Source organism: Cibotium barometz, chromosome 65 (assembly GCF_041138505.1).
Source record: "Cibotium barometz isolate CiBa-2024 chromosome 65, ASM4113850v1, whole genome shotgun sequence".
Taxonomy (NCBI): domain Eukaryota; kingdom Viridiplantae; phylum Streptophyta; class Polypodiopsida; order Cyatheales; family Cibotiaceae; genus Cibotium; species Cibotium barometz.
The window spans coordinates 2511646-2530822 of record NC_141110.1 but is presented as its reverse complement, the minus strand read 5'-3'; the positions used below and the strand labels follow the sequence as shown (position 1 = coordinate 2530822).

The following is a 19177-nucleotide window of genomic DNA, read 5'->3' as shown; positions in this document are numbered from 1 at the left end:
ACCCAATTTTGCCAATTTTGCTCAAAATTTGAGCAATTTGGCACCTGTACCTGCTCAATTGATGATTGTACCTGCTCAATTGCAAATCCCAAAAAAAAATTGAAGCAAATACCTATGAAATTTCTGATTTCTGTTGCAATTGCAGGTACAGTATCTGGATCGTGCAGGTGGGCGTCGAATTTCTTGACTGGCTGTTGCAGGCTGATGGTCGGCGGCAGCGTGGTGGAACTGTTAGGCTGTACGGTAGCAACACACAGTACAGGCAGCAATTACTAGGCAGTTCTGGCGGCGAAGGGCAGCTGCAGCAGCACTAAACAGTAGTGAAGCGGCAGATTCCAGGTGGCGGCAACGTGACAGAAATCAGTTCTGGACGTAGGCAACCAGCACAGCGGCGACCAGTTCTGCACACAGGTTCGCTGTAGCTGCCTTTGCGCACAAAAGAAGACGACTTCGAGTTTATGCCGGCATAAAACTCTTCGACGACTGTACAGCCAGGCTGATGGTGATAATCGAGTTGCCGTCGCCCGCCTCAGCTGCAACCTGCGTAGCAACTGCTGCACTCTGATTTTACGCCTTGTGGCCATGCGTCTAACGCCCAACGCCTTGCTGCAACTCGTTCGTGGCAATGATGCCCAACGCCTTGCTGCAACTCGTTCGTGGCGATGATGACGTGCTGCTACGCTTCCTTGCACACTGTCTCCAACGAATCAATTGCAGATGCTGCTACTCTGCCATGAGGGTAGCAAGCCTTCGCCTACCTGCTTAAGGCCAATCTCCGTCTCCTTCTGCAACAACAGCCGACTATCCAACGAATTGATTGCTCACCCACGTGCACCTGGTTACAGCCCGTAGATGCCTCTGACGACCGAAAGACTGTGCTTCAAAGCTTAGCCTTCGCACTCTCTTTCGCCACCTCAAGCTCTGATACCAATTGAAGGGAGAGAGTTAGGGTTTCATGTGGGAGACATACACAGAGAGAAGAAGGGAGAGAGAGAGAGAGAGAGAGAGAGAGAGAGAGAGAGAGAGTTGTGGGGATAAGTCAACTCATCAAGTGTGAGTGTGTGACTCCCCTATCACACATGTATATTTGCACTAGTACACATAGTGCACTTAGTACATTAAAAGTACTAAGTATACTATGTACTATAACTTATGGGCTTGTACACAGTATAAGGGTGGGCATAATGCCTTTACCCCAACACCACGCACCCCCCCCCCCCCCGCGCGCGCGCGGGTAAGCTAACTCCCATTGGTATCCCAATACATGTGGTAGTCTCCTCTCCTGGCTCTGGTGTGTCTCTGTGTAAAAGATGATGTCCCATCCTTGAAAGCCTCCCTACACCCCCAATGCGTGACCACAAAGTCCCATTACAGTTCCATCAGATGTGTGGTCCCATAGACCCAGTGCCCCTATTTGGGATGTTTATCTGTAATGATGACCTTGCCATCTCTATAAATCGCCTTACGGGCTCCAAGCACCTATAGCATGCTCTCTTTCCTATGGTCCACATGTGTGGGAGTGAGGTCTTCAGCAAGATGAATTCTCTCACCTTTGAGGGTTGCTCTATGATCCAAGAATGCTTGCCGGCTGGTGGTGTCCTTGAAGTTGAGGAGTAGTGGGTGGGCACATGTGGTGTCCTTGCATGCGTCCATATATGGTGTGCCTTCTGTGCCAATTTTCCGACATAGTATGTACTATGGTGGCATCTGACTTGGCAGACTCCCCTTCTTACAACCCAACCACAAGCACATGTAATGCTCAAATCTCCCTTCTTTTATTCTCGTCAATCATGTTACGAATAATGGTGGGCGTGTGTGGTGTCCTGTGAAAGATATATATATATATATATATATATATATATATATATATATATATATATATATATATATATATATAATATATATATATATATAATATATATATATATATATATATATATATATATATATATATATATAATATATATATATATAATATATATATATATATAATATATATATATATATAATATATATATATATATATATTATATGTATGTATGTATGTATGGTGTGGTCGCTTTGGTCCATCTGGACCAGTCGTCGTCCTACAATACAACCAACTATGGATATAGACTACTTAGGTAGCCTCCTGAGTGTTATTGAGATCACTAAGTTTAGATCTATCTTCTCTGCGTTGTGTGCGCTTGTATGTGCATGACATCCTCTGTCCAGAGTCTTCCTAGATTGCCATCAAAGCTCCTTGCTGGAGCGCACGAATGGGCAGATGCAATCAGTTTGTAACTTTGGTTTGAAACAATAATTTAGTATTATTCTCCATCTCTCTTGCATCAAGTTTTTTTGTCTTAACCATTGTCTAAGCCCCAATGGCCTAGAGCAGAGGAAGCCACATGCACTAAGCAAAATGGTAGTAGTGTCATTTACTCCTCCCAAAAGCAGCATATTGTGGGTCCATGGTTTCTCTCTTGGCCCACTTATGCCAAAGTCATAGCACGTACCATTCCAGGTTAAGGAGGCACCATGACTAAGCATGCTAGATTATGACCAGGAAAAGAAAATCAAGGCTTATGATGGATTGCAAGAGGGCACTTGAGTATACAAATATGATTGAGGAAAGCTTGCCTTCCTCTAAGAAAGCTCTATGTATAGCAGATTTTCATAAAGCAGAGGCATATAGGTTAGTTTCTAAGTCTCTTTAAACAAGAAACAGCTCATAAAGGCACATCACCGACTGGCACTATATTAGGACGTACAGTTTTTGTGTATACATATATACATATACATATACATATACATATGTATGTATATGTATATGTATATGTATATACATACATCTATATACATACATACATACATACATACACACGACGCTATAAACTATTACTGATTAATTTGCAGTAAAAGTTCTACCTTGCAAAGATTGTTAAGCCCAGCATTGTAACACTCAGGTTTGTTACGATACTGAAATATGAATGATGTATCTATGACTCTTAGATGATCAATCTTCAATGCTGTACTTCATCAACACAAACGAAGAATCAGAAAAAAACGTTGGAGTCCGGGATGTTATAAGTACAAATAAAAGAAAACAGCTAAAAGGAGAAGCGAGTGCATACCAAAAATCCATACCTTTCAAGTCATTATGCAGACTGTGACCCACCAAGATGGTATTGAAAGTTAGCAGATTCAGTACGGCTGTCTAAACATCCAAGAAAAAGAAATTCCAATCAAATTTTTTGTCATGCACTCTTTTATTAGTGCTCAAAATTACCATACATGACTCCATTCAATCAATCAATCAAAAGCGGCACACTGCCTTTCTCCCCACCCCCCACCACCCCTTGTGAGGTTGAAGAGACAATGTTTCAATTCACATTTTTTGGATCACATACAGAGTTTGTTGTTGAACTCCATGGTCTGCACAGCACCTAGAAAGCCTCACCCCTTGAGCGTAAGGTAATCTTCTAAACAAAACAATATCTCATGTATTGCACCGCCTTGAAGTAGGAATTGGATTGATTCACCCATGCAAACAGTTCTGACGGTTTGCTAGAGAATCTGGAAAAAGCAGAATGAGCTGGTCTATCGACAGGAGCATAGTTGTCACGGTACGAAAATACGATACGGTACGGTACGATACCGTACGGGAATATTCGGTACGATATGAAATTTTGGGATACGGTACGATAAAATACGGTTTTTATTTTTTACACTTACAAGCTATGGAGCTTCAAGCTTGAATGTGAGGGAAGGTTGGGAGGGGAGGAGTCTACAGTGCTTAAGAAACCAGTACATGGATATGTGTCTCTCCCGGTTGGATCTCCCGATTGTCTCCAAAAAAGAACCTGGATGGGTAATGCAATACCAAAGGTCTCCCAGTGTAGCGTTTATGACTAAGGGACCGTCCTTGCACAAATACGAGGAGTGCATCTAGGGTGATAAGTTTAGGGACTCCTCTCTAGATCAAAATGGCCATGTCCAAATGTTCTCCCTTGTGCATAACTTGAGAATCTAATTGTCTAGCCTACCTATACCAGGGATCCCCAAGTGATGTAGCAAGATTCTCTCATCCTACCAATCAAGTGTACACTACCAGTCTACCTCGCCAGATTTTTTAGGTCTCTCCACAACCCCATATGGAATACTGAGTGGACACGAAAGTTGCGAAGTATTGCGAGCATTTGGGATCTTCGTAAAGCAGGGTTTCTATTTTTTTTAAGCATTTGGAAATTTTTTTTCAAGGGAAAAAAATTTTTTGGGGGGAAAAAAAAAAAAAAACCTAACTCGTACCGTACGATATCGTACGAATTCGTACGGTATCGTACCGTACGACTCGTACGTACGAATAGGTTCGTACGCGTACGAGAAACAACTATGGACAGGAGTGGGTCCTTTTGCTATGGTTAGCCTATACAAACTAGCCTGAATCTCCTAACCTGCCTATAGTGTTCATCCTGTCCATCTAAACCGTCTGATTCAGCTTCATCCCTCTGCAAGTGTCATCTTTGAGACAACATCGTGGTGTCTTCTCCTGCCTCCATAGCACCAAAACACACAGACATATGCATGGAATATACAGGAAAGTAGTAGGCAGACTCACCAATCCAACCATAGACCCGACTACATTGGATCACCCCCGCACATGTAGAGATATGCTGGTGATGCTCCTATGCACGAGGTATCCCAAATGCATTAGACCACCTTGCTCATGGATGACTGATGGATGCGTCCCATACCACACCCGGCATCCACCTGAAAGTTCTGCAATCCACAAGCCACCCTTGGCAGACAGGATCTTGACCCAAATAATGCAACACTCAGTTATGAGCACCCCATTCACTTAGGCACCAAGGCTCTATTAAAAACGCAACTCTCAATAGCTTTGTCCGATTATTAATCCACTCTCCCAATAGTCAACTGATAACTGTTACACCCTATGTGACCATCAGGTTCAGACCTATCCTTTGGTCAATCCTGCTATGGTTATAAGAATCTTCATGTTGCTGAAAATTCCCATCTGTGCCATCCCTCTAAAGCCTGTCCTCATTTTGATTCTCACAGTTTATTAACATCATTGTTGACAATGGAAAGAACGACATTTAGAAAAGCCATGAGAAGGCACACCTGCGCATCGGAGAAATCACATGCAACATGCTTCAAATCTGCCTCAGACAGTCCAGTAATGGGGGTCAAATAGTCTATCACTGGTTTTGTTGGCTTCACAAGCATGTCTAGCATCATCTGCCAACCACCAACGAGCAGCCTCAATCACAATGTCATCTGTTTTTTATCGTTTTGATTGCCTGAAATTGTATTCAGATAAACCTTAAGAGCATTTACCTTGCACTCACTATTTACAATGCATACACGCACTAATTCCCTGTCTCCATCTTCGCATACCACCATTTCGCAATCCATGGAGAGCATAAGTTCTTGTTTGCTTAAGCCATCTGCTTTCTCTAGTTCGGTCACTACCCATCCCTTCATTACAGAAAAACAAATAACCAAAACACTGTAAGTAAAAATATTCATATAATGCAAAAGCACGTCCTACTTTAAAGGCCATTCCAAAAGCATCATAAATGGACAATTAATTTTAGTAACATAAGAAACACAACCCCATTGTGAGTCTTGAGAAAAATAAATAAAGCAACTAAGGGCATAGCTTGAAACTCATGGAATATCCCTTGAAAGTCCTAGAACAAGAGTTGAGCAAGCTGCAGTATCTAGATTCTAGTAAACCTTAGGCATCCTCATGGAAGAGAGGTAGTGTTGAAGTTCCATGAAAATTCAGGAATGCCTAGAAAAACATTAGTGGCGCTAGTAAGAGCACACTAGTAAGAGCAACCACCACTCACCATGGAATTCAAACTGTTGTTTCCTAAGAATATGCCTATGAACGTTCGAAAATAAGAGAATTCTCTGTATTTGAATAAATGTACAGCTCATAGAAATTACTAAAGATATGCAAAGGTTAGGAAATCTCAGAGGTGAATAAAAAGGCAGAGGAGACAAGAGAAGAGAGCGGGTGAGAAGATAGAGGAGAGCAGAGAAAGAAAGCAAGAAAGAAAGGAAGATATATTATCGTCTACAAAAAAGACCCAAAGGACCTATGAGACCATGAATAGTACAATGATACCATGGGTATACAGTCTTTTCATGTGGGTTTAGAGACCTAAACCACTGGCTTGCTATGCCTTCAAGGAAAAGTCCAAATGAACAGATCTTGGTGGAATCATCAATCCTTCCCATAGCCTTCAAAATTTGATCGCACTTCTCTAGATACTAAATGGGATCTCCACTTCCATCAAATTTGGTCATCATCCTTGAGATATGGATTGGCTTTGTTTTGCCCAATTCACTGCTTATTGGTCGTGGTTAGCTTGGGATAATCCTAGCTCAAGATACACACCAAATGTTTGAAACATTGTGGCATCCGACATCGTTTTACCACTTCCTAAGGGAGTGAACTTTGAGGTTTCTGGCCCTACTCCCGCTTCTTCACTGGAGTTTCGTCCAAAAAGAGAGTGGTTTAATGCCCTTTTCATGAAGTTTATAGAAATGTTTATAGAGCCAGTTGGTGAATCTGGGACAAACCATCAAACCAGCCCAAATGGTAGCAAAATCAGTATCCGTATGATACAAATCACGCATGGCAAACAAGTCCCCATGAGAAAGAAAGAAGAAAAAAAGTTGTATTAACGTCTACAAAAGGCCAAAATGACCAAAAGGTTACATCACGTCCATGAAACACATCATCATGGATACTAAAAATAAAAAGCAAAGAAAGTAATAAGAGCTGAAATGTTAGATCTAATCCCAAAACAAAAAAGTGTCCAACTCTCATATCACCCTAAAATATCCGGCATAGGGCGCTGCAACATGGCACCAAGTGTATTAAAGATGGGCCGGCAGGAGAAAGTCCTGTGGTGGTGGGAGATGATGGCTCTGATCCTCCCATAGTGACGCGGGCGTGGGTGGGGACCACGAGATCGACGGCATCGGGCTCTGCATAGCTCAATGGCTCTATCTAGTGTCACTCCTCTTGACCGAGAGGCAACCAAGATAGCTGCTACATACAACTTTCGTGACAATGCATCTGCCACTACATTCTTCTTTACTAGGGTGTGCAAGGTCTGAAAATGAAACATAGGGAGGAAATTGGCCACCCTTGTCACCCACACACCCAGAAGATGTACATGTGACATGGCATATCATAGCATTCGTAAGCATTTGGCAAATAGCATTCATGAGCATCAAGTATTATTCACGGCATTTACAGCATGTGTAGCATGAGTTTGGGACTATTTCAGCTCCCACATCAGTACAAAGTATTTAATAATATTCATCACATCAAGTTGGGTCCTATTATAACCAGCCGACAACAGTATAACTGCCTGACCAGCATCAGCACCCCATATATATAGAATCGCATCATTTCAGCATATATATACCTTCATAAGATCAGCAAAATCTGAACTTACGAATCGAGAGATTTGAGAAAGAAATAAAAGTAAAGAAGGACAACGACAAAAACAAAGCATTTGAAAGATCAAAAATAAATAAACTAACAAACCTAGCTACTAAGGAGAGGAAATCAAAAGATAATATCAAACGAAGACTTTTAATTAAACATTAACAAAAAAAACAAAAAACAAACAAGCAAAACAAAACAAAACAAACCAAAAAAAAAAAGAAACAAGAAACAATCAAACAAGAAAACAAAACAAAACAATTACATGAATGAAAGAAACTTCTCTGGAGCTAGTCTAGAAGGGGCAGCCAAGGAAAAGATGATTAGAACCAGGACTTGGAGCATAAAGTGCAGAAGTCGCAGTGTTGGACTTGGTGCAGGGCATGGAAGACAAGGAAAGGGTACTGTCGGCTGCATGACAGGGGCTGTCGGCTGCACACAGTGGGCTGTCGGCTGAACCAGATAGGAGGCGACTGCAAGCGCATCAATGTTTATGGAGAATAATGCCAGTCGGCTGGCCGACCGGCAGTCGGCCGGCACTCCAATGATTTAAGAGGCCTATAAAAGGCACATGTGCTCATTGAGTTAGTCATTCACTCCCTTATGGAGTGGGTCCTTAGTGTAGGACTGTTTTGGGTGATTACACCTTTTCATGGAAGGCAGCCTATGGCTGTAGAACCTAGGTACCTTTTTGTACTATATGAATATACTGAAATTCCAGCCATATACTGTTGTACTCACTGTCACTTTTGTACTCCCCCATATTCATGTATTCATGTATCCATGTACTCATGTACCCCATTTTGACTAGTAGCATTAGCTTCCCACTCTCCCTAGTTGCTGCTTCCGGATGCCCCCCCTACTGATGTATTGTGGGGCTAGATACTTAGTTCTTTCTTTTCTTTTCCAGACAGTGTATCAGATGTCACATGGTTGTAACTTTGGTCTCATAGGTCACTTTGGCCTTTTGAAGACGTTAATATAACATTTCATTTCATTTCATTTCTCTCTACTCTCCCTTCTGTCTGCGTTTTTGCATCAACATGTTCTAAGTGGTATTTAGGGCTGAAAGAAGACTCTCAGAGCTTCCGCATGTTACATTGGTATCAGAGCATCAGGCTCAGCAAGGCTAAACACTATTTCAGTCCCATATGATGGTGTACAGGTCCAAGGTACAAGAAAAGTGCATGGATACGAAGCCCAAGGCAAGGAACACAAGATTGGGAAGAGCTCCCAGAAGGTTTGTTGGTGGTGTTCCACAAAGCCAGAGGGGATGGCAGTCATGTGAACCAGATAGGTTCTCGGGCAACGGTCCCAAGGGAGGATTATCCTCCAAGGGGTGGATGCCAAACTCATTTCTCAGGAATGAAGACCAAGACAGTGTTCAAAGTTAGGGCAGGAACGGATTGGGGACTGAATGGAACAGATGCATAGATTTTATTCAGAGTTAGAGTGGTTTTGGAGACCAGGTCGGGTTTTAAGTGAAAAGGGTTGCCAGAGATGGATGGATGACAGAGGGACTTCAGGAATAGAATGGGATGATAGCAGTCATCCAAGAACAGGTTGGAATCCCGACATCAAGTTTAGCAGGGGGAGATGTCATGTGCAAGTTTTTCCCATGGACATATAGTCCAGAAGGGGCAACCGAGGAAAAGATGATTAGAACCAGGACCTGGGGCATAAAGTGCAGAAGTGGCAGTGTTGGACTTGGAGCACGGCATGGAAGACAAGGAAGAGGTACTGTCGGCTGCATGATAGGGGCTGTCGGCTGCACACAGGGGGCTGTCGGCTGAACCAGATAGGAGGCGGCTGCAGGCACATCAATGTTTATGGAGAATAATGCCAGTCGGCTGGCCGACCACCAGTCGGCCGGCACTCCAATGATTTAAGAGGCCTATAAAAGGCACATGTGCTCATTGAGTTAGTCATTCACTCCCTTATGGAGTGAGTCCTTAGTGTAGGACTGCTTTGGGTGATTACACCTTTTCATGGAAGGCAGCCTATGGCAGTAGAACCTAGGTACCTTTTTGTACCATATGAATATACTGAATTTCCAGCTATCTCTCTCTCTCTCCAACTTAAACCTTTTGAGTTGAGATACTAAACAACACAAAATAGCAAAACAGAGAACTGTAAACTCTAGACCTAATTTCAGCATAGATCATCCGAGCATCTTCCTCTCTTCTCAGCGTTTCCTTCCTAGGGAGCACACGGAGACAGCAGATCAGCAGTATATTCAGCATTCTGACAGTAGTAAGCATTCAGATCAGTCATCTTCCTACCTCCTACATAGAAGATAGCATTGGCCACCCTTGTCACGTGCACACCCAGAAGGTGTACAGGTGACACGGCATAGCATTCATAAGCATTTAGCAGATAGCATTTGCCATTCATGAGCATCAAGTATTATTCAAGGCATTTACAGCATGTGTAGCATGAGTTTGGGACTGTTTCAGCTCCCACAGCAGCACAAAGCATTTAATAGCATTCATTACATCAGGTCAGGGCCTGTTATGACCAGCCGACAGCAGTATAACTGCCCGACCAGCATCAGCACCCCATATATATACAATCGCATCATTTCAGCATAGATCATCAGAGCATCTTCCTCTTCTCAGCATTTCCTTCCTAGGGAGCAAGGGAGACAGCAGATCAGCATTATATTCAGCATTTTGACAGTAGTAAGCATTCAATCAGTCATCTTCCTACCTCCTACATAGAGGAAAGTCGGCATCCAAGGGTGAACCTCAGCAGTGGAGAAAGGAGCAGCCATTCACCATCAGCATTCAGCATATCTCTCTCATTCTGAGAAGGATATTCAGCATAGATATATTCATAGATCTCAATTGTAACTTATAACCATTGCATTTAATATAGCTGCATTGCATTGACACCATTGTCTATCTTCTAAGTATCATTAAGTGAAGTATTAGTATTAGCCTAAGGTTGTTTTACGACGATCAATCCCCCGCATGTCACATTGGTATCAGAGCTTTACAGGGTAAGTAGCCTTAGATCATGTTCATTCCAAAAGTCATTCAGTAAGCCAACATGTTTATAGCTTCCGCTCGGTTGAATCTAGTTCTCAAGATCTTGCAAGCCATCCTTGGGGTTTTCCCCTTAGGCATGCATGAGTAACCCATCCATCTGCATTCTTGCACAGCATATAGGGTTGCACAGGGCTTGCATCAGCATAGTAGTCATCCTAGCAGTCAGTCTAGCATCTTGCATCTGCAAGGCATACATGTTTTATCCATGTGTTTTTTGGGGCAGAATGGCATCCATCATCAAAGGAGTAAATGGAGTTTTGGCCTTCAATTGGCAGCAGGGGATTCTCTTCCACATAAGAAGGCGGAAGTTTGCTCCAACATCAAATCAGCAAGTTCAGGAACGACGGAGATCAAACAGGTCAGTGGTGACTAAGGTATTTCCCAGCAGATGTAGAAGCCTTTTCCATTCAGTTCTCATAGTGAAGAAGTCACCTTTTAGGAACGTGCATGTTATATACTCATGGTAGTCAACCCACAAGACTATATAACTATCAACTCCATTATGCATAGTATGGACTAAATACTACGACATCCCCACTAATGTCATCAGTGCCCAATAGTGGGTGTAGAACTCTGTATCAAGATATGCTCACACACACACACACACACACACACATAAGAGCATATATTCACACAAAGGCCTTCATACTGAGTTTCTGTCAAACCTCCGGAGATGCAGGGTAGACTCGACCATAATGAAGCCTAGCACTAAGGGATGTAGCAAATAGAAAGAATTAGTATAGCAAATAAGTAGTCGATAATGCACCGCTAGAGATAGAAAGAATTAGCACAAGATCAACTGGCCGCAACTCAGACGAAAACTTCACAATGTGAAATCTACATGTCCGCTAATACACCTGAATTATATACCTAAATGAATCCATGAGCATGCCCAAATTCACCTTTTAGGAACGTGCATGTTATATACTCATGGTAGTCAACCCACAAGACTATATAACTATCAACTCCGTTATGCATAGCATGGACTAGATACTACGACATCCCCACTAACGTCATCAGTGTCCAATAGTCATCTGGGTCATCTAGTTGCAATGACCACCTGACTATGAAGTCCAAGATATATAGCATCGTTGCCGTCCAATGGGTCATCTGGCATCATTGCCTCCCATATACAAATCTCATTCTGGCATCGTTGTCGTCCAATGAGTCATCTCGTATCGTTGCCTCCCATATACAAATCTTTCTCCTTGGGCTATCGCACATCGCCGCCACCCAAGCTAGAGCATGTCCAACTAATCATTATATAAGCATAATAATGATCAATTCCAGTCCAATATATATACAATGAAGAGAGCTAGAGACACAATTCCCTCCCTCTTGAATATGCCTTGATCGCAAGACGTCCATATCTGTACTTCAAATACATCTGGACCAGTATATATACAATGAAGAGGGCTAGAGCCACAATTCTCTTCCTCTTGAATGTGTCTGTACTTCAAATGCATCTGGACCAATATATATACAATGAAGAGAGCTAAAGGCACAATTCCCTCCCTCTTGAATCTGTCTTGATCGCAAGACATCCGTATCTGTACTTCTAATACATCTAGACCAACCACTTCCTCATAAGCTCGAAGTATACCTAGAGAGTGTTTGAAGTACTTTTTTGAGATCCATTTCGCATCCAATAGCAAATAATTCTCGAATTCCAAGAGAAACTTTTTGACCATTGTCTTTCCTCTTTTTCTCACATTGTTCTGGCTCTTTCCCCTTGTGGATCCTTCAAAACAGGCTCCTCTTCAAGTAAACCTGTACATGGTTTCCATAAACTGTCATGAAAGACATTATATATCCTCCAATGATCTGAAAGGTCCAACCGTTGACATACATGGTAGATCTTCTTGGTTTCCTAAAGAGGTCTAAATACCATCATTCTCTGACTTTAGCAATCCAAAGATAAAATCCATAACAATACTCTCCCATGGAACATTCAACGGGTACAATATTCTTGCTGGCTTTTGTCGGTCAAACTTGACCTCCAAACATTCTTGAACATAAAACTTAATGCTCTTTTTGCTAGAGCCAATAGTTGTAGCTTCTCCCAAGCTTGAGTTGTAGTCACTTTTGGCTTCAAGTCCTTTGTCTCACATAAACATGTTTGCATCATAAGAGAACCCTTTTCGATGACATAAGAAGTCACCAAAATCTTCATTCTACAATCTGTTCCAAAACATCTTTGAAATCTTCTTAGCATAAAGACCCTTACCATATGATAACCCATAAAAACTGCATGGCTCATGGGTCTCTGAGAGAATGAATCTGCTAGCTTGTTGTCTTTGACGTTCATAGGCCACAGTATGGCCTTCTTGGTTCAAGACCACTCCAATGTAATCTTCATCATGTTCAACCACAAAAAGGTCTAGAATAACCAACACTAGTCCTTTGCTAGCATAAAGTTTCAATGCTTCAAAGAATTATGTTTCAACTTTGGTCCACAAAGATCCCGAGGCTTTGTCAAAACTTGCAATGACAAGCATTCACTACAAACCACTTGATAAACTTCGTGGCATGATGTCAATCTGATGATCTTCCGGTCTCTCTGTCTTATCGCTTAACTGACCAGGCTGCATCTAAGTTAGCAGGCCTAGGAATGGCCCCCCTGTTTCCTCCACAGTAAGAAGACCTGGTAGCTCTAGATCCTTCTGCAATGGTGACTCCTTTGGCTCAAAGATAGGCTTTGTCAGCTTCATCTCCTTCGACTTCGGTGGCTTGATCCTTGATGAAATCTTCAAACATTCGAGCCGTTCTTTGGTCATGTTCCTTCTTGGCTCTCCAAGCTAGGAAATTCTGCTGATTTCATGGCCGTGGCAGTTTCATGAGAAATAGATCGACAGCCTTGGTTTCCATCTTGAAGTCTTGTATTGGCCTCATAGTTGTTCCCTTCATGAGGCCCTTGGTCTCCCTATGGTCTCGACATGGCTTTATTACCCCAAGAAAGTTTCTTCAAGAGAAATCCTACTCTGATACCACTGTAAGCCCAACAGGGTGTGCCGTGTGACAGATTCAACCACGTGTCCAAGAGGTAAAGATAGAGAGTGAGAGAGGAGAGAGAGAAGAGTACAGGGATCTTGCACAATACACCAAACTGAGCGAGGAACAGACCCTGGCACCTTTCAGGAATTTATTGAGGAACAATCCACAAGCACGCTGGCAAGGATCAATCCAATCAATGAATACAAAACAAACAAGGATATCCAAGTCAAGTTCGATGGCGAGGCATGAGATCTCTGATGCCAAGCACACCATGCAGATGACCCACAAGAAACTCTCGCTAAGGTAGTACCAGATCCAATATCCAAATCCAATGAATCCAGGTCCAAGTCTAGGTCCTAGTCCAAGTTCAAATCCAAGTCCAAGTTCCAAGTCCAAATCCAAGTTCAAGTCCAAGGATCACTTGCTCATCCCATGAGTAATGTCCACAACTCCTACAACCTTGTCGATGAAGGAAACCATGTAAAAGCTCTTTCTAGAAAGAAAACTGATATAAATCATGTTTTAATGGTTTTCTAGTGATAAAAACCTCCAGAAAGCGGTTTTTGGAGCAGTTTTAGGATTTTTGAAATTTTTAGGGTTTTTGAAATTTTCAATCCGTATAGCTCCGCACATGTCCATACAGCTCCACACATGCGTCCATATCGCCCATGCATATGCCCATACAAGTCTAGGGCTAACCATACATCTGAAAAGCGAGTTGGAGAAGGCGTTGATGGCAAAGTAGAAGCTCTCCATAATCATAATGATGCCCACACACACACTCCACGATCTCCTTCATGATACTACACGAGAGATTCAAGCCTTTTTATACTTGAAGTGGGCTCTGCTTTTTGCCAAGAGCTTAACACCAAGCTTTTGCTTTTGCCTTTTTCCCTTTTCTTCCACTTTATAATAAAATATTACTCACTTTTGTCAAAGTTCTTTAACTTTGCTTTTCCAACTTCAAGGCCTTGCTTTTTGACCCTAGAGCTACTTTTTGGAAAAGCAGCCTTTAGCTCTTTGGTTCGGCTCAACCTCCTCTATCCAATGGTGTGCCCTTGGCTCAAGGTCAACTCAATTTGACTTTTCTGCTTTTCCTTGTTTTTGACCAAAACTGGTGCTTTTTCTTGTGCCAACTTCATGAAGCCTGTTTCCATGCTTTCATCAATCTGTCCATGTGTCCAAGCATGAGTTCCAATATGTGATTAAGAGCCAGGAGGGCCAAATAGTTACACATAATATCCATGATAGCTTTACGTTTGTGGCATGAAGTTCAAGTCGATAATGGAACAAAGATGGATTGCAAATTGGTATGCAAAGATGTGAGTTTGATACTCACAAGTGAGCTTCCACAAATGAACGAGGAGGACATGATTGAGTATGTGCCGAAAGCAATATTGGGTACAAGAGAAAGAGTTCATCGCAGCCGTACATTAGTGGAGTACTTGGTCAAATGGCGAGGGCTACCTAAGGAAGAAGCTTCTTGGTAAGCCACCTCTACATTGGAAGGGTTGTTGGATGCATTTGGGAAGTCCAACGAGAGCATTATTAATCATAGTGAGAAAAGGGGTGTCGTGTATATATACCAACATAGACCATAATTGGAGAAAGGTGCACAAGTCCAAGGTACAAGAAAAGTGTCCAGGAATAAGGCCCAATATAAGTAACACCAACATGAAAGAAAGCCATGAGGTTGGTGAGGTTGCACAGCATAACCCACAAGAATGGCAGACCTGGCCTTCGGATGCCACTTGGGACATACCAAGAAAGGCTTTCACCGTAACGGTTCCAAGGGATGATGATCATCCATGGGAAGGGATGCAAGGAAACCAAGGATCAATCTCAAGAAAGAAGATCATGGAAGTGTTAAGGGATAGGGCATCAAGGACAAGGGGACAAAGTGGAATAAATGCACAGTCTACATCATGCTGTGGAGTGAAATCAAAGGATTGCAAGGTTTTTAGTAGAAGATTGCAAGAAGGATGAGAGTGGGATTTCATGAGGAGACAAAGTGATGATGACAATCATCCAAGGTCACAAGTTAGAAGCCCGTCATCAAGTTTAGTAGAGGAGATGTCATGTGCATTGCTCATGGACATGCCTAATCTCAGATTTACAACCAAATTAAGACTAGATTTAAGCTTCGTATAGGCTTAAAGGAAGCCCATGAAGCATTCGGCAAGAGTGAGGACCAATCGGCAACATTGAGACGGTCCACATGTGAAAGCGATGCATTTAATGCTAAATATCATAGGACAGATCTGGCTGATAGCTCTTTACCTGGCTGATTGAAGCATTTGGGGCCTATATATGCAAAGTAATAATCATCTAGTTCCCACTTTAGAAATAGGTCATAGACTAGGTCAAGAATTGGACTTTTCATAGTCAAGACTCCTTTTAGGTGGGCTTCAGGCCACCGAATTTGTATAAACACTTAATACTCTTTTGATAATATGAAGATATAATAGATTGGGTGAAAGCATTGCATTTTTCTCTCTCTTCTCTCCATCTATCTTCCACATGATAGCATCAATGTTCCTGTGAAAAGCATTTAGAGATGAAAGATCAAACCCATCAAATCAATGCACCCTTACCTCGCCAAGCTCCATTTTCACCCCCTAAAGACGGGTTTTCTTTTTTTCTCGCCCTTGACGATTCTTACTTGCCTGTGCCTTTCGCCGCCTACTCGTACCCTGGTTTCCCTTGCCCCCCAGCGTCGACTATAGTAGCAGTCAGTCATCACTTCTTGCTCATCTAAAGAAAAAGGGGTCATTTTATTAAGTCAAAATTCACAGAAAAGGGTATTTTTTAATACAATTTGAACGCACGTTGTATGTAGGTCTTCCTAAAAGTACACCCCCTAAGAGCAAAGGATACCTTTGTTAAATTGTCAAATTGGACGAAGGAACAAAGTGAAATAGAAGCAAATTCAAAGGCAAGGCAATGAAGTGCACCTATTGCAAAAAGTCGGTCCATACTGAAGACAAGTGCTTCAAGAAAATGGCCAAGGAACAAGCAAAGAACCATGCAAACTTGGTGACAGGAGAAGAAGATGCAAATTCAGAGGAGGAAGAACCAGAGAAGCTAGAGACTTCTTCAGCATTACCTGATAAAGTCTTTACTACTTAATTCTTGAAGAGATAGATATCGACTGGGCTTTTTAGCCCACTTCACTTTTCATGTGTATTAAGTTGGGTCCTCTACCCGGGATGTCCCCAAAATGAGATGGACTAAATGTATGTTGTATTTTTATCCATTTGTGTTTGTACCACCTTGTGCTATAAAAGGCTCTATAATTTTCTCATGAACCTGTTTTAAGTCAGGGAGGCTAGTTCAGGAGACTGAAGAATCAAAGGTGTGGTCAAGCTCCTTTTGCAAGCTTGTCTGCGATTTGTTGTATCACATAAGGTATGAACACTGTGATCTTTTGCATCACGTGGTGCCAATGGGCCCAAATCACCAAGTGTATGAAGGCTTATCCTCATAACACCTCCTTGACTCCGAAGGGGGGTTTGTTGGGTATTTTAGACTCTCGTGTGTGTCTCCACCTTCTATATGTGTATCCGAGTTTGTGTAAGTGTGTGAACCCACCCTTAAATGGGAGTAAGATAAGTACTTGTCTTATTAGTGTATGTGATTTATGTGGGTCAAAAGATAAGGTTTGCAATCTATAAAAGCATGTACTTGCTGTACTTCAAATCAGTCAATTCAATACTCATTGAGTCGTGCAAATCATCTCTCTCCCTCTCTCTCTCTCTCTCTCTCTTCTTGGTAGCCATGGAGACGTTTAATGCCCCTTATCTAGGCTCTGTTGTCCTTCTCTGATCCTTCAGTTTTGCATTGTGTAAAAGAAGAAAGTGTTACAATTGAATCTCCAATACAAAAGATGACTAAGAAATGAAAAAGCAAAGCCCAAGCACTGTTGAAGATCTCCTAGCCAGCCCATATGTAGAAAAATGCTCTGAAGCAGGCTTGTGCTGAGAAGAATTTGACTAAGTGCATATATATACACACCATAGTGCTGGTCAGCCACTTTTAATCATGTCGGCAGCCTGTTATAATAACCCACAACAAGCAATCAAACTTACGTTTTCACATGTATGCTGCCCATGGCCCTGTCCGCCCAGATGTGCATCTATCCGACCTGCCGACTGCTGCTCGAATGTCCTCTAGGCCTGGATGCCTTCTGCCCTACTGCCCAACTACCAACTTCGCTGCCGTGTGGCTGCCAAGGTGAGGTATGTCACAGAAACACTGCTGTTTGGCTTTAAAATGCCTGTTTTAAAGCAATATTTTTCTTTTACAAAGTCTAGAGAAAATTCATATTGTCATTTCATTGAAAACGACCTGCAGACACCTGGTTTTCTAAAGTGACTACTGAACGATCAGATTTACTGCTTTCACTTATATGATTCTATTGGATATTCTCACTCTTACTGGTCATTAGTCGGATGCTATGATACAACAACAATATATATACCATCAAAGGGTTTATGATCCTCTATCAAAAAGACAGAACAACATCAAAGGGTTATGATCCTCTATCGGAAGGACAGAACAAGAGATGATTGTTCCATAAATATCTAAACTCCTATATGTGCGGGACTTTGGCTTGGCGAGCCCTTGTATTTTAAGAAAATGACTTCTGTTCCTTTGGGATAAATGATACCCTAAGGGAGGAAACAGCCCACTTCTTCCCGTCCCTTGCATGTTTGCACTTTATTTTTGCATCCCATAACTGCATTGTTGTGTGTTTTAAATTACTTTTTTGTTAGAAATTTTTGAAGTAAATAGTGGTATCTCTAGTAGGCACAAGCCTGTTACACATTCCTTGCAGCACCTACAGGTTCTTATTCGCTATTGTGGTCTCATCTCAAGACAAGGACTTTATCTATTTCTGGGATTTCGCAGGTCAACATTGCTTGTTGAGATTTAAATGCTCATAGAGCCTGACCTAGTCGAGTTGGATCTAACGCTGCTTAATTATAATCTTGTCACATGCATCCCGCACTTGGATGCCACGTAGACATATATGTACAGAAGGTGCAAGACCTGGGATGGTAAATTGGTCCCATATGAGCCTAGTACGGGACGAGTCAGCCAGGAATCCATCCTGGTCGTCCGAGGTCAGGTGTGCGTTGTCCTGCACATGAGTCCAAGGTCACGTGTACATTGTCTTGCACATGAAACAGTGCCAATCCGCGCTGTGAGTCTCCCTATGGAATGATGTCACTGACTTTGTGTATCTGGTATGATACCGGATGCCAGAACACTGTGTAGACAGTTAGGGTTTGCATTTAGGAAAAGAGGCCAGCCCATAGGGTTACCCCAAGAACTCTTGTGGGCATGGGGAAAAGTACAAGACAGTCCCCATAAGGGCCAGGAAGGCCTTGGTTGTACCCACCAGCCATGGGTAGGCCATGGGAGGGCTGTAAGACAGCCCTAGGGGCATGCCAAGGGTAGCCGACAGGTTATCCAGCCTTGAAATGGCTATGGGGCGAGTGTGGGGCAGCCCACACAGACTGCCCAGCCTCCATATAAGGCAGGCGTCAGAGCATGTTTCTCTTTGTGTTGTGATGAAGGCACCAAAGGAGGAGCAATCATCTTTGGTTTATGGAGAGGATTTATGGTTGTGTTGTATTCCTATTGCAGCAAATAC

The 19177-nt window shown here is 42.4% G+C and overlaps 1 protein-coding gene across 2 annotated transcripts in view; it reads right to left on the bottom strand.

Moving 5' to 3' along the window:
* LOC147602839 (small RNA degrading nuclease 1-like) overlaps positions 1 to 19177 on the bottom strand; it is a 73701-nt gene that overhangs the window by 41257 nt on the left and 13267 nt on the right. For both annotated transcript variants that reach the window (XM_086797469.1, XM_086797470.1), the window contains exons 5-8: positions 5341 to 5481; positions 5125 to 5241; positions 3130 to 3199; positions 2911 to 3011 (exon numbers count right to left, since the gene is read on the bottom strand). In XM_086797469.1, coding sequence (XP_086653595.1) covers positions 2911 to 3011; positions 3130 to 3199; positions 5125 to 5241; positions 5341 to 5481 — 429 coding nt within the window. The remainder of the gene's footprint in view (positions 1 to 2910; positions 3012 to 3129; positions 3200 to 5124; positions 5242 to 5340; positions 5482 to 19177) is intronic.